Raw genomic sequence first — 24,676 nt, 5'->3', positions numbered from 1 at the left:
GTAGAAGAGGAGGGGAGAAACTGGGAACTTCTCCTGCCTTATGTCCTCTTTGCTGTCTGGGAGACATCTCAGGCCTCAACTGGTTTCACCCCTATTAAACACCAGACGGTGACCTTGAGGACTGCTGGATGTGACCCAGGAAGTTAAGGGGAGCTGCCCTCACCATCCTGCTCTCTCACTAAGTACATCTAAAAGATGCAGGACCAGATTGACCAAGTGGCCCTAATCATCCAGGAATATGTGGAAGCCTCCCAAAGAGAACAGCAGTACCTGGGGTACCACATTGCCAGGGTCTGGTTGAAGCAAAAGTGGAGGCAGTTAAGGAGTACCCACCCCCTTCATCTAGAATCAGGTATGTACCTTTCTGGAGTTGGCAGGGTACTACAGGTGATTTGTCCCTACCTTCTCCTCTCTAGCCTCCACTTCTCAGACCTTACCAAAAAGAGTCAGCCGAACTGGGTGCGATGGACCAACAAAACAGAATGGGCACTTCAAGATCTCATGAAAGTGCTTACCAGATCCATGGTCCTTTGGAACCCTGATTTCAACGTCAGTGTGGACAAAGAAACTGAGACCTCTTAGACAGGACTGGGGCCATTTGAGACGGCCATATCAACACTTTAAGTGGTGATCAACTACAATGTCTTGCTGTGGATGGCCACAGTAAATTACATCACCTTTCTTTGCAGGACTTCTTGTTTCAGGTTCAGCACAGAGCAGGGGCCTACCTAAACAATCATCATAAATAAACATTTTTCCACTATCCTAGTTTCTGTTGTGTCTGTGTTCATCCTGCAAAGAATTTGTTCTTTTACTCTCACTCTTCCTTATTGCTACTGAGTTTGTCTCTTGGCCATAATTGTTCCAATTGTTCCAAGATGGTGGCGCGGCAGTAGCACGCAGCGGCCACTCTGGACCCAAAATGGTGCTATTGTCCCATTATAGCATGGCATATGGACACTAGATACAAGTGTTCATGTGTACGACCGACAGACTGTCGGCTGTGACTGTGTCAGCTACTGAATTATGGGAATTGTGCACCAGCCAACGTGCATGATGACCAACGGGAAAAGCTTCGTGATCTCGGCTTGCTGCGGAGACCAGGCCCCAAGCCCTCGGCATCGCCTGATGCCGGTGGCCGGGAGAAGAGTCGACAGAAGCGGTGTGCGAGAAAGCGGAAGTGTGGAAATAGGGCGGGTGTCCGTGCTAGGCTAAAAACAAACCCTAGCCGGCCAGCACTCCCCTCCATACTGCTATCAAATATCTGCTCCCTGGATAATAAACTGGACTACATCCAAACTACACAGCATGAGAACAGAGACTGCTGCGTCTTTTTTTTCACGGAGAGACGTGGCTCAGTGACAGAGTTCCGGACGCCGCCATTCAGCTAGCCAGGCTAACCATGTTTCATGCCGACAGGAATGCAGCTCTGTGCAGTAAGACTCACGGTGGTGGTGTGTGTGTTTACATCAACACGGAATGGTGTAAGGACTCTGTGCTTGTGTCTAACTACTGCTTACCACCACTTTCATTGTTGGAGTGTACATTCCACCCAGCGCTAATGCTAAGGAGGCTCTGTGTGAGCTCTACAGAGCTATTAGCAAGCTGCAGAATGCTCACCCTGATGGACTCTTTATTATCGCCGGAGATTTCAGTTCAGCATTCAATACGATCATTCCTCAGCACCGGATCAAGAAGCTGAGTCTGCTGGGCATCAACACCTCCCTCTGCAATTGGATCCTGGATTTCCTGACTGGAAGACCTCAGTCAGTCCGGATCGGGAACAGCACCTCCAACACCACCACACTGATCACTGGAGCACCTCAGGGCTGCATGCTCAGGACACTGCTGTTCACTCTGCTGACTCATGACTGTGCAGCAATTCACAGCTCCAACCACATCATCAAGTTTGCCGATGACACGACCATGGTGGGTCTCATCAGAAAGAATGACGAGTCAGCATACAGAGAGGAGGTGCAGCAGCTAACAGCCTGGTGTAAAGCCAACAACCTGTCCTTGAATGTCAACAAGACTAAAGAGATGGTTGTTGACTTCAGGAGAGCACAGAGTGATCATTCTCCACTGAACATCGATGGGTCCATCGTGGAAATTCCTTGGTGTTCACCTGGCAGAGGACCTCACCTGGTCAGTCAACATCAGCTCCATCACCAGAAAAGCCCAGCAGCGTCTCTACTTCCTGCAAAGGCTGAGGAAGGCTCATCTCCTACCTCCCATCCTGACCACCTTCTACAGAGGGACCATCAAGAGCATCCTGAGCAGCTGCATCACTGCCTGGTTTGGGAATTGCACCGTCTCAGATCACAAGACCTTTCAGCAGATAGTGAGGACAGCTGAGATCACCACCGGAGTCTCTCTTCCCTCTATTACAGACTTTTAGATAGATAGATAGATAGATAGATAGATAGATAGATAGATAGATAGATAGATAGATAGATAGATAGATAGATAGATAGATAGATAGATAGATAGATAGATAGATAGATAGATAGATAGATACTTTATTTACTCCACATGCTGCATCCGCAAAGCTAACAACATTGTGGATGATACCACACACCCCTCACACACACTCTTCACCCTTCTTCCATCCGGAAAGAGGTACCATAGCATTCAGACCCGCACAACCAGACTGTTGAACAGCTTCTTCCCTCAGGCAATCGGGTATCTTAACAGAGAACTGAACTGAGCTGGACACGGACACACGCATATGCACACACATACAACCAAGATCTGATCTCAACAGAGAAACTGAATTGTGCTGGACACGGACACACACAACACACGCATGCACAAAAACTGAGAACTGTGTTCCCAATGAGAACTGAACTGTGCTGGACACAGACACGCATACAACTGAGAACCGCTTTCAACAGAGATCTATACTGTGCTGGACACAGACAAACACACAAACACACACAAAAATTGTCCTGTTTGCATGCATATGTCACTTTACATTACACTTTACACTTTATATAAATCCTGTTTACAGGTTAACTTTAATATTTGCACTCACTGTCAACTCTATTCTTTTGCACAGAGTCGGTCTATATGTTGTTTGTCTGCACTGTCTTGTCTTGTCATCCTCTGCACTTCTGTTGTATGTCTAGTTTTTCTTGCACCTTAAGTATAGTTTTGTTTTATCTCTATGTTTAGCTCTATGTTTGTCTGCGTCACTGTACTTTGTCTTTGTTATGTGTAGCACCTTTGGTCTAGGAGGAATGTTGTTTCACTTCACTGTGTACTACATCAGCTATATATGGTTGAAGTGACAAAGCTTCTTTGACTTTGATAATGTTGCTCTTGACATTGTTTACAATACATTTGGACACTGTTTTTCAATGAGGTTTTAATAGAACAGTTTTTAAAATAGAAACCCCCTTCTAATGAATGCAACTGCCATTCTAAAAAAAAAAGGCACTTGCACAGACATCCGAGGTGGGGGTGGCAAAAGTGTTTATCAGGACTGAAGTGCTCTTTAGCTATACAGATTGAAGAGATTGAGATTCATACAGAGCATATGCTGTTTTATCATAAGTTTCTGTGTTGCAATATGCATTTTATTTTTCATACAATGTAGATTATCTACATTTTGATATCCAGTATTTTCATTTATTAATTCCCATTTAAGACTCAATTTAAATACAATCTCCATTTAAGACTGTACACATAGAAAGGAAAGATAGTGTTTACTTTTATTGCTTTAATTTCTACTGTGTTTATGTGAAGCTTCATACCATTTGCTATATATATATGGAACTGTGTGCACAGCCACAAATTTCCTTCCTACTCAATCAGAGAAGTCTGTTTATGTCAAAGTAAATAAAAATCCAAACTCTTCCGGGTTAATTTCATTAATTTTGCAGCACTTTGAAGCTTCTATCCTATTCTCCTTGACACACAAACCAGCAGATGCAGACACAAATCTCACATGGTTATTCTTTTTTTTTATTTATTATTTTTTTTACAAGGTCAGTGCGAACACACGCATGCTCTAGAACTTTCTTTTCCCTTTTATGAGACTAATTTAATGAGACTGATTATTTTATGTGAGTAATTATTAAATTTACAGTGAATACATTTATTGCTGGTACCTACCTTGAAGTTCTAGTGCTTTTGATATAAACAGAACAATTTCCCCTTATCCCTTTTTCATACTGTCTATTTTTAAATGGGAGATTCTAACAATATCATTGACTTTAAACTTGAGTTTTAGTTCCTGTATTTTTGGTATTAATAGTCCATAGAGTCTTTTAATTTAATAGAGTTTTTTTTTGTTTTGTTTTTTTACCAGAACAGGCCTCATTTTGATGCTGGAAGGTTATTGTGATTGTATGCTACTACAGCAAATCCTGTAGTATGTCAGTTGTACTACTACTGTAGTTTTTGGGGGGAACCTTACTTACTTGGAATCAAAAGCTTTTGTAACCTCATTTGTGGTCTAGTTTCGTCACACACATACTCACAGAACTTATGAGTTAGGTTTGCATTTTTATGCATTAAATATTTAAGTGGCTAATCAAAGATTTTAGCTACTATCATTTTCCCTTCTAAGTAATTTAAACTCACACCTATCAGTAACATAGATTAAGATGCACAATTCATGACTAGTTTTGATTTCACAAGGTTGAGTAAATATTAAATATAAAACCTGTTGCCCATTAGTATGTAAAGGAATAAACATTTTTACAACAAACAAAAAATCCCAGTATTTAGTCAAATTTCACAAATTGTTCTTGAAAATATCTAATGGTTAAACAGCTTCTCTATCAGCAGGAAGATGATTAGTAAAAACAATATGGTTACTGACCATCAGTGCAACAACTGATTCACAGTCTTCGAGCTTTTCTTTTACCCAGAATAGTGCGTTTTGAATTATCCCATGATTGTGACTGGTCAGCAGGTTTCAAACTCCATAACATTCTTTTTGACCTCTCTCAGAACAGTTTTGAAGCTCAACTTGCCCATAACACACAAAAGCTTCAATAATACATTGAATATTTTCAAGGGATCGAGTTTTGATTGATTTTGCACAATTTAAAAGCTCTACACAACATTTATTACAATGACAGTTTAAACAGCTGATCAGTATACAGCAAATCATGTGTAGATAAAACATCGGGATTTAAAAAACACATCTGACTTGGGTGATCAGTTGTGTAACTGCGGCAGGTGTCTTTAAGGTCTTGATCAGTAATTCTTTTTGGCATTTCTCCTTATATCTTGCTCTGATGTAATGTGTGTTGTAGAGATGTACTGCTTCTCCATTTACACTTGTAGGCCTCTGCTAAAAATCCATCCTATTAATGTAGTCAAAGTCCTTACATCTTTTAAGGGGTCTGAGTAGCACTGATTCACAGGATATGACCAGGTACTGACAAGTTTTTCTGCAGTGAAAATAAAATCTGGCTGTGCTGTTAGTATTCAATAACCAATATTAATATGTTTTCAAATCCTCCCAAAGTAGAATTAACCTTCAATCTTAATTATCTTTGACCTAAACTTGTTACTTTACAGGACAACTGAAGACTGGAAGGTGACCAGGTGATTTTTTTCCCCTAATCTGACCAGTTTCTGTGAGCCTGTGCCCCTGATAGCCTCACATTCCTGCTAATTCATTGATTACTGGCATTAATTAATAATAAGCAAGACAATATAGCTGTCTGTGCACTTGAACTTTCATGCATAGAAAACTGTATTTCAGTTTGGCTTACAAACACATTTACACATAACCTAAACTAAAATAACTACTAAAATATTGACAAATAAGGCCATATGTACCAGCCATGATGGCAGTGGATTTATATTCTGGATTATAAGGGCAGTGATTGCGTCCGTCTTCTGTCACAATCACTCCTGTACTGCTGCGCACCAGAGAGAAATCCATTGTGTTCTGTAGAGGAAAATAATATGAATCTTTCTAAAATTTAATTGTTAAGGGAAATGGATTTTACTATACAATAATCACATTACTACATTAAACTTTTATCAACCTTTGCCATTGTGCAACTCTTATTTAGATCAAATAATTCTCAAAAATGTCTTTGGGTACAGACAAAGAGAAATTAAATACATTATACTCAGGGAATTTTGATTCATTACATTACATGTATTTTGCATTGCTGCCTTCTAATCATGCATGTATTACCTGCTAAGTGAAAAAAAACAAATATGTACTTACAATGTGAGCACATACAGGGCTGAAGGCATGTGTTCCACACACATATAGATGAGTGGCGTTTACATGCAGTAAAATCTTAATATAATTGAAACAGTCAGTCTGGTAGATCAACAGCGTGAGACAGAATGGAAAAGACAGAGAAACAGAATGACCAAATTATTGCAGCATTTCAGTAAATTACTATTTCAGTTTAGATCCCATGTTAATACTTGTACAAAAGCATACAGAGGCAACAAATAAATCTTTGGCATTACAAAAAAATACCTATTACGTCATCTCATTAAGCCTTGCTCTCCAAGCCAATTCATCAGGCACACTATTGAACTAATAACAATTTTCTCACAATCTGAGTTTTCCAGTCAGTGTCTTAGAGGAAGACCCAGGAAATGGGAACAGAACAACCTCACCTAGCATTTAGATTTTAGCACTTATTAAAATTGTTTTTTATTTAAAATAATTGTGTTTGTTTTTATAACTTTAAATCATTTATTTAATGCATGAATGATTTATATTAAAGGATAGACTTACCTGTAGATTTTTGCCTTTAAAGCTACACTCGTCTCGTTTTCTTTCTGGTGTGTTCCATGTGAACTGCAAAACAATAAAAAACAAAATATAATAAAATAAAAAAATCAAGCAGTAATCCATAATTCCTTAATGAATATAACACTTAAACTATGGTTGAAAATTTTTAAGTTTTTATTGTCATTTCAACTGGTGCAGTACACAGTAACATTGTTTAATGTTTCTCTAGAATCATAATGCTACATAAACAGCACACTGCACTGTTGGCCAATGTGTGCCAACAATGCAAGACAGTATAGTATATTAATTTATGTAACACAGACCAGTACTCAGTTTTATACTAAATAAAGTGTAATAGTAAAATACAATGAATGTAAACATAAAAGACAAATGGCAGCAAAGATTATGTAGGTGGCCCACACAGCATTTTGTTCTGTGTTGTCACAGCAGTCTAAAAAGGTAGTTCTCTGTAGATTGGCAGACAGAATCATTTTGTAAATTCTGAAATGAATCTGAAATGAATCTGCTGTTAACATCATGCATTACATCATTGATAAAAAAATTATTTAGCCCATTTCAAATGCAGCAATGCAAGATTGCTTCTCCCATAAGCAATACTCTGGTAATCATTTTTGGTTTATCTGTTTTATGCAGACTTCACTTGCAAATGCAATCTTTGCATGCAAAACCTAGGGCTCACACCAAGAGTAGACAGAGCTATTAATTGTTTAAACAATCAATCTAACAGGGTACACATGTTAAAGTATTTTATCAAAGGTATCAAAGGCCTTATCATAAGTTGTTTAACAGATATAGATGTAAGTATCAAGAAATGAAATCTATTATCTCATGTTCATCATATTGTCTCATATTTATATATACACACACCAACTCACATTGCGGTGCAGTTGCAATCTGCTGATATCGCTGAGGTTAAGTGCAAACAGAACTTCTCTTGCACCTATGTATAGTGTGTTATCCCCTGGGCTCAGGAGCAGGGAGGTAAAGTTGAACACTCCAACAGGTGAAAATCTTTTGGCTAGCCTGTCTTCTGTATCTACAGACAAATGGGAGAGACAGAGAATTTAAATTCTTGAGGCAACAATTGTGAACCATACCCAAGGGTGTAACTTTGTTGTGCTATGCATTTGTTGAGAATGTGTTGTTAATGGAGGAAGAATTGCTGGTAGCAGCGGAGGTTGTTGTGTGTTTGGAAATTGTTTTATCTCATTGGCTGAAGGTGACCACAATTTTAAAGTAATCTAGTGATACAACAATACATACAACAAAAAAGAAATCATAGATGAACATTCTTATCAAAACATTTCTAAAGTAATAATGTGATGCTTAAAACCTAGTTGCAGATTATATTCAGTTCCAAAGATACTTGGTTTCTGAGAATGTAAACCTAACTCTGGCTTTTGAAGATGTGCTCAGATCCTGACCATGTCTATTAGTTTGGGTTCAAATCCATATCACTAATTAAGAATAACAGCTATACAAGTAAACCAGCACTGCCGCAATAGATGTGATTTAAGTATGGTGGTTATAAAACATTCCAGCTCAATCACACTTATGGTTTCTAAGAAACAGTTATCTGACCATAGCTCCAACCCCTATGTATGCATCATGTGGCAAAGTTCAATGATTGGTGTTTCTATGACTTCTATTGTGTTTCTATAAAAATAACAATAATAATAATAATAATAATGATAATAATAATAATAATAATAGCTGCAAGCAGCAATGACGGGCCCTCGCACTATGGGCTATCACTAAACGGTGCCATCGCCGCCCAGGTGCACCAGACACAGTGAGCACAGTGGGTACATGCATTAAAAGGGGAAATACCAAAAGGACAAGAGTGACAATTTGGGTGTACTGAAAGTGATCACAGCAAAGTCCACTGATGGCAAAATGAAAACTGACTTTCCTTCTAAACTATATAAGGACAAAAGGGACAATTTGGGTGTAATGAAATAGATCATAGCAATGTCCAGAGTCACCTAGAAAAATGTATACACATGTATATATTAGTATGCAATGTATACACATTTCAGGATTTAAGAAATTTTTTTATACAAAAATTTGTATAAATATTGTATTACTAAATTTATTGCTATATGTTATAGATTGATTTATATGATGATATTATGATAATATTATGATAATATTATTAATATTATACTAATACTATTTACATCATACTATTTTTCTTTTCCTGAAGTGTATATACATTTTTTGGTTGACTCTGTATATATGAATTGTGAAAATGAAGCAATATTAAAAATAAAATAAAATAACGGGATAAGAGCCTCTAGTGGACATAGTCTAGTATTGCAGGAGTCAGGTGAAAATGGACTAGTCAATGGACTGATAAATGTAAAAATTTGTTGTGAGCCGTTTGAGTGTCACAAAATCATGAAACTAAGCAGAATCAGTCACTACCAGTTGTTCGTTCTATTTAAAATTTTTTGAAACATTAGGGCTTTCCACTGTTAAGATATAAGAACATTAATATTTTTCTATGTCCTCACAATAGCAACATCATTCAAAATATCACAAATTCCTTCAGAGTTTCACATCAGCCATGTCCTGACATTATTCTGACAGATTTTCAACCAAATCAGGTGAAAGTAAGGGAAAACATTAGAGATTTCTAAAAGTGACACACTTCCTGCTGCCAGTTGGTGGCGCTATGACTGATACTGACAGTAGTCATGTCCATGTGATCAGCTTTCTTCTCTTAACATAAAGTTGAGGTTTGATGTACATGACACAATATACACCGAAGTTATTAGCCACTTCCTGTTTCCTTTTATTCGCCATAAGTTTAAGGGCTTCTCACGGCTGAACCGTTTGAGATATCAAAAATCCCTTATCAACTTTAGATCCTCAATGTCTTCAGATCATATTGGACCCTGTTTGGTCAAAATCATACAAATCCCCTAGGAGGAGTATATCAAATTCCACTGGGTGCATTTTTCAAACATCCCAAAATAACTGACTTCCTGTTAAGCAGATCCCATGACAGGTGGATGAACGTCATTTAGCTCAATGAGATCTAAATGTATACTGCGTCTCATGCATATACGTGCAAGTGAAAATGAGCTGTGCAGCTATATTTCTGACAAAGTTCCAGGGTGTGCTGTGAAAGCCCTGTGGCACGCCCGGGGACCAGCCACACTGGACTTTCTCATACCCATTTACACTCTCCAGGCGAAATATTTTGGAACATTAGGCCTTTCCACTGGTAAGATATGAGAAGATTCATTGTCTTCTATTATGTTCTCATGTAAATCATCACCATAGTAACACGATTCAAGGTATCAAAAATTCCTTCACTGGTTCATATCAGCCACGTCTTGCCATTATCCTGACTGATTTTGAACCAAATCAGGTGAAAGTAAGGGAGAAAAAATTAGAGATTTCAAAAAGTGATACACTTCCTGCTGCCAGTTGGTGGCACTATGACCGAGATTCACAGTTGTCATATCAGTGTGATCAGCTTTCAATGCTTAACATAATCCTAAGGTTTCATGTAGATCACTTAATGTACACAGAAGTTATTAGCCACTTCCTGTTTCATTTTAATCGCCATATGTTTAAGGGCTTCTCACAGCTGAACCGTTTGAGATATCAAAAATCCCTCATCAATTTTGCATTATCAATGTCTTGAGATCATTTTAGCCTGGGTTTGGTGGCGGTTGTATTAATTCCCTAGGAGGAGTATTTCAAATTCCACTGGGTGCATTTTGCAAACAACTCAAAATAACTCACTTCATGTGGATTAGACTTGATGACGCAGTGTGAAAGTTGTTCAGTTCAGTGAGATCTAAGTGTGTACCAAGTTGTACATGGATATGTGCAAGTGTGTATCAGCTATTCAGCAAGATTTTCCAGAGGGCGCTGTAACGGGTGTGTGCCACGCCCAGGGCCGACGTCCTAATGGCCGCAGATTCCAACCTTTCTGCTGATTTTCAAGAGTTTTTGAGCATGTTAAGGGGTCCAAAATGCCCCAAAAGTTTGAGAAAATAAATAAATAAATAAATAAATAAATATAAAATTCTAATGAAAACAATAGGGCTTCTGCACCTACAGTGCAAGGCCTCTGGCCTTGCTCCTTCGGTGCTCGGGCCCTAATAAATAAAACAAATTCTAATGAAAACAATAGGGCTTATGTATTACTTCATATTCATTGACAAATTTGGTGAAGCTCCAAAAAAAAGGGTCTGTCACCCTGCTCTGCATTTATTTATTTTTTTACTATTATTAGGGGCCAAGCACCAAGCACCTATTGCAGTTGTTAGATTTTTTTTACTATACTCCTCAGTGAGTTTATGGTCGCCCATAGAACCCCTTGGTAGATTTTAATGAAATATGGCATACTGATGGAGGATAGACCAAATCTAGCCATGGGGGTCACAGTCTAGTGACTTCTGTGCCAGTACCGAGCCCAGTTAAATAGAACGGGTTGCATCAGATTAATAAATTTAATCATGCAAATCATCAGTACTCTGAATTTCATACCGGATCGAGACCCAGATTAACAATGACCTCCATCTGTGCCATTGACCTACAGGGCGCTGGTGGAAATTGGGCTCCGGTTGGCCAAAGATGTAGATGAGGGAGGAGGGTGCATAGACAGAGAGAGAAGAGGAAAGGCAAGAGTGTAGGACTGAGAATAGGAATTCTGAATGTTGGTACTATGACAAAAATAAGGTAGAGAGCTGGCTGATATGAAAGGAGAGATGGAAGGAGGATATACTCTGTGTACAGGAGACCAGATGGAAGGGTAGCAAGGCTTGTAGTATAGGAGCAGGATTCAAGCTGTTTTATGATGGTGTGAATAGTAAGAGAAATGTGTGGTCCTGAAGCAGGAGTTTGTGAGGAATGTTCTGGAGGTGATGTCAGACAGGGTGATGAGTCTGAAGTTAGAGATTAAAGGGGTGATGTTGAATGTTGTTAGTGGTTATGCCCCACAGGTAGGTTGTGAGTTAGAGGAGAAAGAGAGGTTCTGGAGTGAAAAGATGAGGTGATAGAGAGTATTCCCATGGATGAGAGAGTGGTGAGAGAAGTAGATTTTAATGGACATGTTGGTGAGGGGAACATGGGTGATGAGGAGGTGATGGGCAAGTTTGGAGTTAAGGAAAGGAACCTTAAAGGACAGATGATAGTGGACTTTGCTAAGAGGATGGACATGGCTGTGGTTAACACTTATTTTCAGAAGAGGGAGGAGCATAGCGTCACTTACAAGAATGGAGGTAGGAGCACACAGGTAGACTACATCTTATGTAGAAGAGGCAATCTGAAAGAGATTAGTGACTGTAAAGTGGTAGTGGGAGAGAGTGTAGCCAGACAGCATAGGATGGTGGTGTGTAGGAAGACTTTGATGGCCTGTAAGAAGAAGAGGTCAAAGATAGAGAAGAAAACCAAGTGGTGGAAGCTGAAAGAATGTTGTGAGGAATTTAGACAGATGTTGAGACAGGCTCTGGGTGGTCAGGTAATGCTGCCAGATGAATGGGAGACTACAGCAGAAGTGATCAGGGAGATGGGAAGAAAGGTGCTGGGTGTGGCATCTGGAAGGAGGAAAGAGGAAAAGGAGACTTGTTGGTGGAAGTTCAGGATAGTATTCAGAGGAAGAAAAAGAAGAAGTGGGGCATGGACAGGACTGAAGAGAATAGACAGGAATACAAGGAGTTACAAGTTACAAGCAGAGTGAAGAGGGGGGTGTCTAAGGCCCAGCAGAAGGCACATGATGAGTTGTACACCAGGTTAGACACTAGAGAAAGGCAGAAGGACTTGTACAGGTTAGCTATGCAGAGGGATCAAGATGGGAAGGATGTGCAGCAAGTTAGAGTTATTAAGGATAGAGATGCAAAGGTGCTTACAAGTGAGGAGAGTGTAAAAAAAAGATGGTAGGAGTACTTTGAAAGGATGAAGTCAGGAAGGCTTTAAAGAGGACAAAAAGTGGAAAGGCAGTTGGTCCTGATGACATCCCGGTGGAGGTCTGAAAGTGTCTAGGAGAGGCAGCAATGGAATTTTTAACTAGTTTGTATAACAGGGTTTTAGAATGGAGAAGAAGTGTATTAGTGCCGATCTTTAAGAATAAGGGTAATGTGCAGAGTTGCAGCAACTATAGGAGGATAAAGCTGATAAGCCTTACATTGAAGCTATGGGAAAGAGTAGTGGAAGCTAGGTTAAGGAAGGTAGTGGAAATTTGAGAATTTTGATGAAGAAGTATAGGAATGGTCAGAGAGAGTTGCACTGTGTGTTTGGAGACTTGGAGAAAACGTATGACAGGGTGTCAAGAGAAGAGCTGTGGTACTGTATGAGGAAGTCAGGAGTAACAGAGAAGTATGTCAGACTGGTGCAGGACATGTATGAGAGGAGCAGGACAGTAGTGAGGTGTGCTGTAGGTCAGACAGAGGAGTTCAAAGTGGAGGTGGGACTGCATCAGGGGTCGGCTCTGAGCCCCTTCCTGTTTGCTATGGTGATGGACCAGTTGTCAGAGGAGGTCAGAGGAGAGTCTCCTTAAACAATGATTTTGTAGATAACATTGTGATCTATAGTGAGAGCAGGGAGCAGGTGGAGAAAAACCTGTTGAAGTGGAGGTTTGTTCTAGAAGGGAAAGGAATGAAAGTCAGTCACAGTAACACTGAGTACAAGTGTGAATGAAAGGGAGGGAAGTGGAACAGAAAGATTATATGGTGAAGAGGTGAAGAAGGTTAGGGAGGCCAGATTAAGATGTTTTGGACATGTTCAGAGGAGGGAGAGTGAGTATATTGGTAGGAGAATGTTGGACCCGGGGCTGCCAGACAGGAGGGAAAGAAGAGGGAAAGAGGAAAGCCTGCTGGCTGCTCTGAGAATAACGTTGTCATGATCATGTGACTGATCAGATGACTAACAAGGAAATTAATGCTTTCCATGCTGCTGTTCTATTCCTGAGTCAGAAAGCAGTGATTCAATATACATCTGCATTCATCCTCGGCCTTTGGTAGCTTCGTCGGTATGATTTATTGTTATTGTTCATACTACCTTCAATTGTATTAGATTATTATTGTAATTTGTATTATTTGCATGCGTCTTAGATGTAATTCTCACTGGACCATATGAGAACCATTTATACTGTATACTGATCACTTTTATTTGCTTGATATTTTATTTTCATGTTATTTGATAAGAAGAAAAGTTAGATCTAGATTACAAGATATTTGTAAGAATTATTTCTGTTATGTACACATTGTGAATGTCAATTTATATTGTTTGTTTTCTTCTTATTTCATAGTTTTCCTCTGCCCTTATTAATGTATGAAAAAAGACATTCCATGTCTGTGCTGTGTGTCTTGCTGTTGAAGTATACACAGAATGTATATAGAGAACAGGATAGTAAAACAACGTCTCTGTCGGGCAGGACATCGCAGTTCAAACTGATTCTACACTGCATCAAGCAAGTAATCTTCTGTTCTTCAAAATATGTCGAAGAAAGTCCCGTCAACATGGAAAACCAGGTCTCGTGTCTCCACACAGCATTCAGACCATTCTTCAGCAAGTTCTGCAGCTGCATTAGCACGTACAGAAGTGGAGGCTGCAAAGGCATGTTTATCATTTGCTGAATAGCCTCTCTGGACAAGTTAAAGCAAGAGAAAGAAACCGCTGCAGCTGTTGCAAAGGCTGATGCACTTGAAGCTGCTGTTGATCACCACAGTGAAAGATTAAATTGTAAACTTTTGCAACATCATACACCAGTAGATTACAACACAGCGCACCAAAGATTATGTTATGAAGAAAGCAAAGACAAATAGCTCATATCTATGAATGCCTGGGATAGAGCCATTTTCTAAAAACCGAATAGGGTAAGTTCATGAACAACCACTCAACACACCCGTACTTCATCCAGAGGGCAACGGTTCTTTAGGGTTCACATCCGCTGTTGCATCCGTTCATAATAACTCCAATATGAATGACTTTGTGTGTTACTTGGCTGGCTCTGAACTGATCTCTAGAGGGCTGCTGAAATTCATGAATAATGAAGTTACAGACCCTGGCGATGTTAATTTAAGAATGCTATCAGAGATTTAGATTTGACCTTTTGGCGAAGAAATTGACCATCTTATCAAGTGGCTTGGAAAGGAGTCTGCTGAACATGTCAGTCGGATCTGAACTGTGAACGCAAATAACCCAGAGAGAGGGTTGGAAATTATTTGGGCCAGGTTAGAGGAATGTTATGGCTCACCTGAGGTGATAGAGAATTCACTGTTCAGGTGCCTTGAGAGTTTTCCCAAACTAACAAACAAAGATTATGCGAAACTAAGAGAGTCAAGTGATTCTCATGGAGCAGCAAAAGCTGGACTTGCGGTACTTTGACACTGCTAGCGGAGTAAATCCTGTAGTTGAAAAACTTCCTTTTGGACTTCAGGATAGGTGGTTATCTGTGGGCTCCGATTAGAAACTGAAAAACAACGTCCATTTCCTCCTTTTAATGTGTTTGTTGAATTTTTTACTCAACAGGCAAGGATCAGAAATTACCCAAGTTTCAGTTTTACATGTCGTGTAGATACTCCTACCAAGCTAACTTCATGGAAACAGCTTAAACAGAAGGAGATTTCAGTCCACAAAACAGATGTCACCTACTGTCTTCTGTAACAAAGACAAAATCTCTAGCAGTGACTGTGACAAGATGTGTCCTATACACAAAAAGGCACATCCTCTTCGCAAGTGTATCTTTTGGGAAAAGTCTTTGGAAGAGTGTAAACCATTCCTGAAAGAAAACGGATTCTGCTTTAGATGCTGCAAGGCCCATGTTAAATGTGCAGATTGTGGTAGTGAGAATCATGACACTGCCCTTTACCCAGAACCAGCACCTATGACTAATGATATAAACCCCCATCCAGAGCATGGTGGGGAGGGGGATTGTGTATCAGCAATCTCATCACATTTCACTCAAGTCTGTGGTGGTGAACTGACTGATAGATCATACTCAAAAATATGTCTTGGCAAAGTCTATGCTAGTGGTTGCCACAGTGAAGCATTATGCTATAATTGATGACCAAAGTAACAGATCAATGGCCCGTACTGAGTTCTTTGATATGTTTGGCATCCAAAGCCCTAGCCTACCATATTCGTTAAAAACCTGTGCTGGGAATATGAAGACAACAGGAAGACGAGCAAGTGGCTTCCAAATTGAATCCATGGATAGGCAGACTAGTCAATTTCCACTTCTGGATCTAATCGAGTGTAATGAGATTCCCAATAACCAGTCAGAGATTCCTTCAACTTCTGCTGCTCTCCATTACCCCCATCTCAAATCAGTGGCACATCTCATCCCGGACATCGATCCAGATGCTTACTTCTCCTTGGATGGGATATCCTCAGAGTGCATGAGGTGCATAAAACACTCAACAGCCCACATGACTTGCCATTCACAAAAAAACTTGATCTGGGATGGGTCATTGTAGGCAATGTCTGCCTATGAAAACCATAACCACAGTTAGTACACTTTACACCAAGATTCTGGATAATGGACGGTCTTTACTTTTTGAACCATGCCCTAATATCCTGCAGGTGAATGACAGATACAGTGGTTCTCACCTTCCATGCTGCAGCAGAAAACTTACACACCAATCAGACCACTTGGGTGATATGGTGTTTCAACATACAAGAGATGATGATAAAGTAGCTGTCCATTGAGGATGACTACTTTCTAGACATTATGAAAAATTGGGTTGGATAGCACCACTGCCATTTTAAAAATCCCTGACTGCAAGCAATGAAATGTAGCATCTCCAGGTCGGATCACTTGCTCATGGGGTCAGTTGCATCCTTCTCAAAACTCAATTAACCATTACGCAGCTCACGACTGACCTATTTCGCTTACAGTTATTTCATTTTGACTCAACTGACATGCTGTAACTCATGGGAGCCAGGCTCCGGGATGTCTGATGGCTCTGGATAACCAATGACCCCCCCAACGAGACTGGAGACAAAGGAGGAATCCTGCCTCCATGAATGTTGGGATGCTGCAGACCATCATTACTGATGCAGACCATCATTACCTCACACCCCTGGTACTCCACATCAGCTTGTGACCTTAACATGCAAATCACCCTGCGCTTAGCAGTTTTACTGCCGTTAAAAGTCAACAAGAATTCCCTAATCTAAACCGAATCAATGCCTTGACCAGGGGATGACCAAAGTTCTGACTGAAGACACACACACACACCCAAAGTGTCTGGAAACGCTCATCCTGACCCCCACACGCACACACATAAGGAGAGTTCCTTTATTCAAGTTTCAATAAAACAATAGTAAAACCCTACCTGACCCATGCCTAACACACCTGTGTATATGTATTCCCCTTTTGCCTTTATATTTTTATTGTTGTATTACCACTCATGACCTGTTGTTCTGTGTTTTGCATGAAACAGAACATGTTTTATAATATAAGATTATATGTTTAATTGCCTATACCCAGTTTCCTCTCCTCTCATACTGTCTCTTTCCAGTCTACTATCAAAATGATCCTCTTTTACTTTTATAAGCAATAGTGTATGCCATATGGTCATTGAAGTACATAACATGAGCATACTATACTTTAATTGAAACTTTATCCATTCCCCGACTTCACCATAAAGTATGCAAATGAGTGACCGAGCGGAGACAAAGAAACTCTTTCCCTCCAAAAGTTTCAGGTGTTGGATTGGTCACTCTGAAAAACTGGGTGCGACCAAGGGATCAATAAAAACCCTAAGCACCCATCTATCGTTGCTCAGCTTTTTGCTCTGCTCAGCTCAGCTCGGCTCAGCCCCGCGGGGGCCAACCCCCTCTCCGCTCTGGGGTCGGGGGCAGCCCCCGTGCACGTTTTCTTCCCGGCACGACCTCTTCTATCATCGCCCGGTTCGGCTCCGATCTTTCTCCGGGACAATACTTTCACTTTCTTCTGAAACTTTGCTGGCAGCTTCAGTCGAAGAACTTTTGTTTACACCACCGAAACCTTTTTCATCTCCAGTGGAGTCTCGTGCTTGCTCCGAGGACTTCGAATCTCCGAACCTCCTTGGTCCACTACATCAGGACTCTCATCAACGAACCAATGCAAGTAAAAGTTACTAATTATTTTAGATCCGCAATTTTAAGCTGAAGCCCCTTTATTAAGGCGAATCCTAATTACCTTGACGATTCTCACATGGTTGTAATCAAAACTCGATTTGAAACTTGCCATATTTGATCTCTTCTCTATTTCCTTATCTCTCTCTCTCTCGTTCTGATCTTCCTCCGTATTCCCTTATTCCCATACTCTCTATCTCTTTTTGCCTCCTTATCCTCTCTCTATAGGCCTTATTCTGTCTTTTATGTATGTGTGTCATAGTTAGTATGTGTTGTGTGTTTGTTTTATTAAATGCATTTTATTCATGAGTGATTGTCTCTGTGCTTTGCTCACAATTTCGGGATCCCTGAACATTGACCTTGCTACGTGCTAAATTACAGCTAGTACTTTATAAAGTAGTTATTCTTTCGTGGCCAGGAAGATAACTTTTCCGGGAATTAATAAATAATTATACTGTCTGTTTGCTGGACGAACAAATCAAATAATTGTGTTATTGATTCTCTGACAGTTAGTTCTAAAACCCCCATTTGAATATTTATAATTAATTATAACCAGTTATAATTACACTTAAATATTTAAATTTTGAGCTAATTTCGTTACAGAAATGACTCTCATCATTCTTGCGCAACTTTGAGAGGAAACCACAGATAAGAGGACACTTTGTTTACTTTATTCAGAAAGTCTCTTTTTGCCTCTCAAAGACAAAGTGGAAAGGTGGTATCTCCCCATTTTTGGTGTATATCATCCAAAGAAACCTGGACAAATCCGGGAAGTGTTCGATTTTAGTGCCCAATACTATGGTGTCTCTCTCAACAATATGATGTTAACAAGCCCTGATCTTAATAATTCTCTCTTGGGTGTACTTCTTAAATTTCGCAAAGAGTCAGTCACCATAACTGCAGACATCCAACAGATGTTAAAGAGGAAGACAAGAACATTCTGAGATTTTTATGGTTCCAAGACAATGACCCCAGCAAAGACATTGTGGAGTACTGTATGAAGGTACATGTCTTTGAGAATAGCCCATCACCCACCATACCCATCTATGGTCTCAGAAAAGCTGCCCACCTGGAAGGAAAAGAGCAGGATTCTGAAGTGCAACAGTTTGTAGAACTTGATTTCTATGTAAACAATAGGTTAAAATCCCTCCCCACAGTAGAAGCAGCAGTGAGTCTACTGAAGTGGACACAGAACATTCTCGCAAGATCAAAAGTGAGGCTGCACAAGATTGCCTCAAACAAAAGAGAGGTCATGGAGGCGTTTCCATCACAAGATTATGCAAGCAATCAAAAAGATCTTGATCTTGAAAAAGATAACCTTCCCATACATCGTAGTCTGGGACCTCAAAACAGACTGTTTCATTTTTGAAGTACCTGATGCAGTAAAGCCCTTTACACGTAGAGGAGTCTTGTTGACCATCAAGTCTGATCACCATTTATGATTTGCAGCCTCAGTAACCATCCAAGGCAAATTTATTTTGCGAGATTTATCATTGGGGAGCATTGATTGGGACTCTCCACTGCCCCAGAACATTAAAGAGGCATGGGACACAATTCCCTGCAAGAGCTAAGACACCTTCAGAAACCTAGAACTTACTCCAAACCTCAGAAGCTGCAGACGCATCCACCAAAGCTATCGCGGCAGTTGCTTATCTCAAGTTTTCCTATCCTGATAGAGGCAATCACATAAGCTTTGTGATGGGTAAAGTGAAACTTGCTCCACTTCCTGAACATACCATTCCAAGATTGGAACTGTGCGCTGCAGTCTTGGCAGTGGAGGTAGCTGATCTCATCTCATCTGAGATGGACATGGATCTTGACACCATCACTTTCTACACTGACAGCAAGGTGGTATTAGGATATATACATAATCAACAACCAAGTCTTAAGGATAAGAAGATCCAGTCAGCCTGAACAGTGGTAGTATGTACACTCTGACCAAAATCCAGCAGACATAGCCACAAGGTCCATTTCTGCAGCGTGCCTCACAAACAGCCTGTGGCTTACTGGCCCCAGGTTCCTTGCAGACCCTCTTAGCTCCTCAGAGAAAGAAACTTTCAAGCTCATAAATCCTGAACTTGATATGGATGTACAGATGTGGCAGTTAAGAATGCGCGTCAGAGGGACAGGAATCCCACGATGACTCGCGGCATTGTGCGGCATTGCGAGTGACGCTCTCGCGCAGGAAAGACAAGACCAGTAGGCGGCAGTCGTGTTTCATGTACATTAAAATCGATCAACATAACGTGGCGCTGCGGAGAGCAATTGGCGTATGATATCAAAGTACCACAAAAGCTATTTAAAAGCTTACGGAGCAGTCTGTTCTTGCAGTAGGCTACTTTGATCGGTCTGCGAAGCGCTGCATGAAGTCAAACACATTAAATGATATGCTTGGATCACGAGATTCGTAACCTCACACCATGAAGTTATGACACTGAAAACTCACAGCTGAAAATGTTAAATATGAATTCCACACGTTTACTTTCATTGTTGCTTGTTTTAATCTGCTTCTGAGAGAAATTCCGTGGCAAGCACATCATTTAATGTGTTTGACTTCATGCAACAGTATTATACTCATGCAATATAGGGATTAAGTTGTAATGTTTTATTTATAATGCCATATACATCAACGTGTTTGGAGTAATGTGAACAAGCAGATGTTCAAAGCAGATAAGTTATACCTACCTTATTATTAAAACAGGTAGATACGCATGCAACGAGTAAAGTTTCACTTTTATGCGTATTCTCAACGTAGCTTAATGAATTTAGTCGTTTTATTAATACATTAATTTCACTATACACAAATAGGCCTAATATATTATTCATCACTCTAAACACTTTAATGTAAATAATGATATTATTCTCAAAATATTACGAATTTAATCCCATATTGCTACGAATCTCGTGATTTTTACTTTATTCTCATAGTGTTAACTTTATTCGCGAAATATTACTACTTTGTCATAATTTTATTTAGTTTGACTTTTTTTCTGGAATAACTACCAGTTAAATTTTGCATTATGATAACTTTAATCTCGAGGTTTTCCATTTTAATTTTTATCTTTGCACAGGCATCTTTAAAGTTGAACAAAAAAAGTTATGCGCAAATGGCAGGAAAACACCAGCGCAATTAAGTATTTACAAAGCACATAAAATACTTCGGAGCTTTACACTCACGGGTAAATTTATACATATTCATTTAAAATGTAAATATTACTATATATGTATTAAATCTAGCCATGGGGGTCACAGTCCAGTGACTTCTGTGCCGGTCCCAAGCCCGGATAAATAGAGAGGGTTGCGTCAGGAAGGGCATCCGGCATAAAACATTGCCAAATTTAACCATGCAAATCGTCAGTACTCTGAATTTCATATTAGATCGGTCGAGCCTCGGGTTAACAACGACCGCCATCGGCGCCGTTGGTGCTGGTGGAAATTGGGCTACTGTTGGTTGAAGAAGTAGAGGAGGGAGGAGAGTGTGCAGACAGAGAGAGAAGAGGAAAGGTAAGAGTGTAGGACTGAAAATAGGAACTCTGAATGTTGGTACTATGACAGGGAAAGGTAGAGAGCTGGCTGATATGATGGAGAGAAGGAAGGTGGATATACTGTGTGTACAGGAGACCAGGTGGAAGGGTAGCAAGGCTCATAGTATAGGAGCAGGATTCAAGCTGTTTTATTATGGTGTGGATAGTAAGAGAAATGTGGTCCTGAAGAAGGAGTTTGTGAGGAATGTTCTGGAGGTGATGAGAGTGTCAGACAGGGTGATGAGTCTGAAGTTGGAGATTGAAGGGGTGATGTTGAATGTTGTTAGTGCTTATGCCCCACAGGTGAGTTAGAGGAGAAAGAGAGATTCTGGAGTGAATTAGATGAGGTGATAGAGAGTATTCCAACAGGTGAGAGAGTGGTGATAGGAGCAGATTTTAATGGACATGTTGGTGAGGGGAACACAGGTGATGAGTTTGGAGTTAAGGAAAGGAACCTTGAAGGACAGATGGTAGTGGACTTTGCTAGGAGGATGGACATGGCTTAACACTTATATTCAGAAGAGGGAGGAGCATAGAGTGACTTACAAGAGTGGAGATAGGAGCACACAGGTAGACTACGTCCTATGTAGAAGAGGCAATCTGAAAGAGATTAGTGACTGTAAAGTGGTAGCGGGAGAGAGTGTAGCCAGACAGCATAGGATGGTGGTGTGTAGGATAAATTTGATGGTCTGTAAGCAGAGGTCAAAGATAGAGATGGAGAAGAAAACCAAGTGGTGGAAGCTGAAAAAGGAGGAATGTTGTGAGGAATTTAGACAGAAGTTGAGGCAGGCTCTGGGTGGTCAGGTAGTGCTGCCAGATGACTGGGAAACTACAGCAGAAATGATCAGGGAGACAGGAAGAAAGGTGCTGGGCGTGTCATCTGGAAGGAGGAAAGAAGATAAGGAGACTTGGTGGTGGAATGAGGAAGTTCAGGATAGTATTCAGAGGAAGAGGTTATCCAAGAAGAAGTGGGACATGGACAGGACTGAAGAGAATAGACAGGAATACAAGGAGTTACAGCGCAGAGTGAAGAAGGAGGTGTCTAAGGCCAAGCAGAAGGCGTATGATGAGTTGTACACTAGATTAGACACTAGAGAAGGAGAGAAGGACTTGTACAGGTTAGCTAGGCAGAGGGATCAAGATGGGAAGGATGTGCGGCAAGTTAGAGTTATTAAGGATAGAGATGGAAAGGTGCTCACAAGTGAGGAGAGTGTACAGAGGAGATGGAAGGAGTACTTTGAAGAGCTGATGAATGAGGAAAATGAGAGGGAAAAAAAGAGTAGAAGGGGTGAACTCTGTGGAACAGAAAGTAGATAAGATTAGAAAGGATGAAGTCAGGAAGGCTTTGAAGAGGATGAAAAGTGGAAAGGCAGTTGGTCCTGACGACATCCCGGTGGAGGTCTGGAAGTGTCTAGGAGAGGCGGCAGTGAAATTTTTAACTAGTCTGTTTAACAGGGTTTTAGAGAGTGAGAAGATGCCTGAGGAATGGAGAAGAAGTGTATTAGTGCCGATCTTTAAGAATAAAGGTGACGTGCAGAGTTGCAGCAACTATAGGGGGATAAAGTTGATGAGCCATACAATGAAGCTATGGGAAAGAGTGGTGGAAGCTAGGTTAAGGAAGGTAGTGGAAATTTGTGAGCAGCAGTATGGCTTCATGCCCAGAAAGAGCACAAGAGATGCAATTTTTGCTCTGAGAATGTTGATGGAGAAGTATAGGGATGGTCAGAGAGAGTTGCACTGTGTGTTTGGAGACTTGGAGAAAGCATATGAAAGGGTGCCAAGAGAAGAGCTGTGGTATTGTATGAGGAAGTCAAGAGTAGCAGAGAAGTATGTCAGATTGGTGCAGGACATGTATGAGAGGAGCAGGACAGTGGTGAGGTGTGCTGTAGGTCAGACAGAGGAGTTCAAAGTGGAGGTGGGACTGCATCAGGGATCGGCTCTGAGCCCCTTCCTGTTTGCTATGGTGATGGACCAGTTGTCAAAGGAGGTCAGACAGGAGTCTCCTTGGACAATGATGTTTGCAGATGACATTGTGATCTGTTGTGAGAGCAGGGAGCAGGTGGAGGAAAACCTGGAGAGGTGGAGGTTTGCGCTGGAGAGAAAAGGAATGAAAGTCAGTCGTAGTAAGACTAAGTACATGTGTGTGAATGACAGGGAGGGAAGTGGAACAGTAAGATTACAGGGTGAAGAGGTGAAGAAGGTACAGGAGTTTAAGTACTTGGGGTCAACAGTCCAGAGTAATGGAGAGTGTGGGAAAGAGGTAAAGAAGCGAGTGCAGGCAGGTTGGAACGGGTGGAGAAAGGTGTCGGGAGTTCGGTGATAGAAAAATTTCAGCGAGACTCAAGGGGAAGGTGTACAGGACAGTGGTGAGACCAGCCATGCTGTATGGTTTAGAGACAGTATCACTGAGACAGAGACAGGAGTCAGAGCTGGAGGTAGCAGAGCTGAAGATGTTGAGGTTCTCTTTGGGAGTGACAAGGTTGGACAGGATTAGGAACGAGTACATCAGAGGGACAGCTCATGTTGGACGTTTGGGGGACAAAGTTAGAGAGGCCAGGTTAAGATGGTTTGGACATGCCCAGAGGAGGGAGAGTGACTATATTGGTAGGAGAGTGTTGGACATGGAGCTGCCAGGCAGGAAGGAAAAGAGGAAGGCCAAAGAGGAGGTATATGGATGTAATAAATGAGGACATGAAGCTAGTGGGTGTAAGTGTTGAGGATGCAGAAGATACGGATAGGTGGAGAGAGATGATTCTCTGTGGTGACCCCTGAAGGGAAAAGCAGAAAGAAGAAGACTATATATGTATTAAAGTATATATATACACTATATTGCCAAAAGTATTCGCTCACCTGCCTTGACTCGCATATGAACTTAAGTGACATCCCATTCCTAATCCATAGGGTTCAATATGACGTCGGTCCACCCTTTGCAGCTATAACAGCTTCAACTCTTCTGGGAAGGCTGTCCACAAGGTTTAGGAGTGTGTTTATGGGAATTTTTGACCATTCTTCCAGAAGCGCATTTGTGAGGTCACACACTGATGTTGGACGAGAAGGCCTGGCTCTCAGTCTCCGTTCTAATTCATCCCAAAGGTGTTCTATCGGGTTGAGGTCAGGACTCTGTGCAGGCCAGTCAAGTTCATCCACACCAGACACCAGACCTTGCTTTGTGCACTGGTGCACAGTCATGTTGGAAGAGGAAGGTGCCAGCTCCAAACTTTTCCCACAAAGTTGGGAGCATGGAATTGTCCAAAATGTCTTGGTATGCTGAAGCATTCAGAGTTCCTTTCACTGAAACTAAGGGGCCAAGCCCAGCTCCTGAAAA

At 40.8% G+C, this 24,676-nt stretch overlaps 1 protein-coding gene across 2 annotated transcripts in view; it reads right to left on the bottom strand.

The window, feature by feature from the left end:
• Positions 1-24,676, bottom strand: part of sema4ba (sema domain, immunoglobulin domain (Ig), transmembrane domain (TM) and short cytoplasmic domain, (semaphorin) 4Ba) — a 150,119-nt gene that overhangs the window by 61,915 nt on the left and 63,528 nt on the right. For both annotated transcript variants that reach the window (XM_058388235.1, XM_058388236.1), the window contains exons 3-6: positions 7,621-7,781; positions 6,728-6,790; positions 6,200-6,298; positions 5,800-5,911 (exon numbers count right to left, since the gene is read on the bottom strand). In XM_058388235.1, the coding sequence (XP_058244218.1) occupies positions 5,800-5,911; positions 6,200-6,298; positions 6,728-6,790; positions 7,621-7,781 (435 nt within the window). The remainder of the gene's footprint in view (positions 1-5,799; positions 5,912-6,199; positions 6,299-6,727; positions 6,791-7,620; positions 7,782-24,676) is intronic.

This window comes from Hemibagrus wyckioides, linkage group LG04 (assembly GCF_019097595.1).
Source record: "Hemibagrus wyckioides isolate EC202008001 linkage group LG04, SWU_Hwy_1.0, whole genome shotgun sequence".
NCBI lineage: Eukaryota > Metazoa > Chordata > Actinopteri > Siluriformes > Bagridae > Hemibagrus > Hemibagrus wyckioides.
Note: the sequence above shows the minus strand (reverse complement) of the source record. Positions and strands in the feature narration are given on the sequence as shown.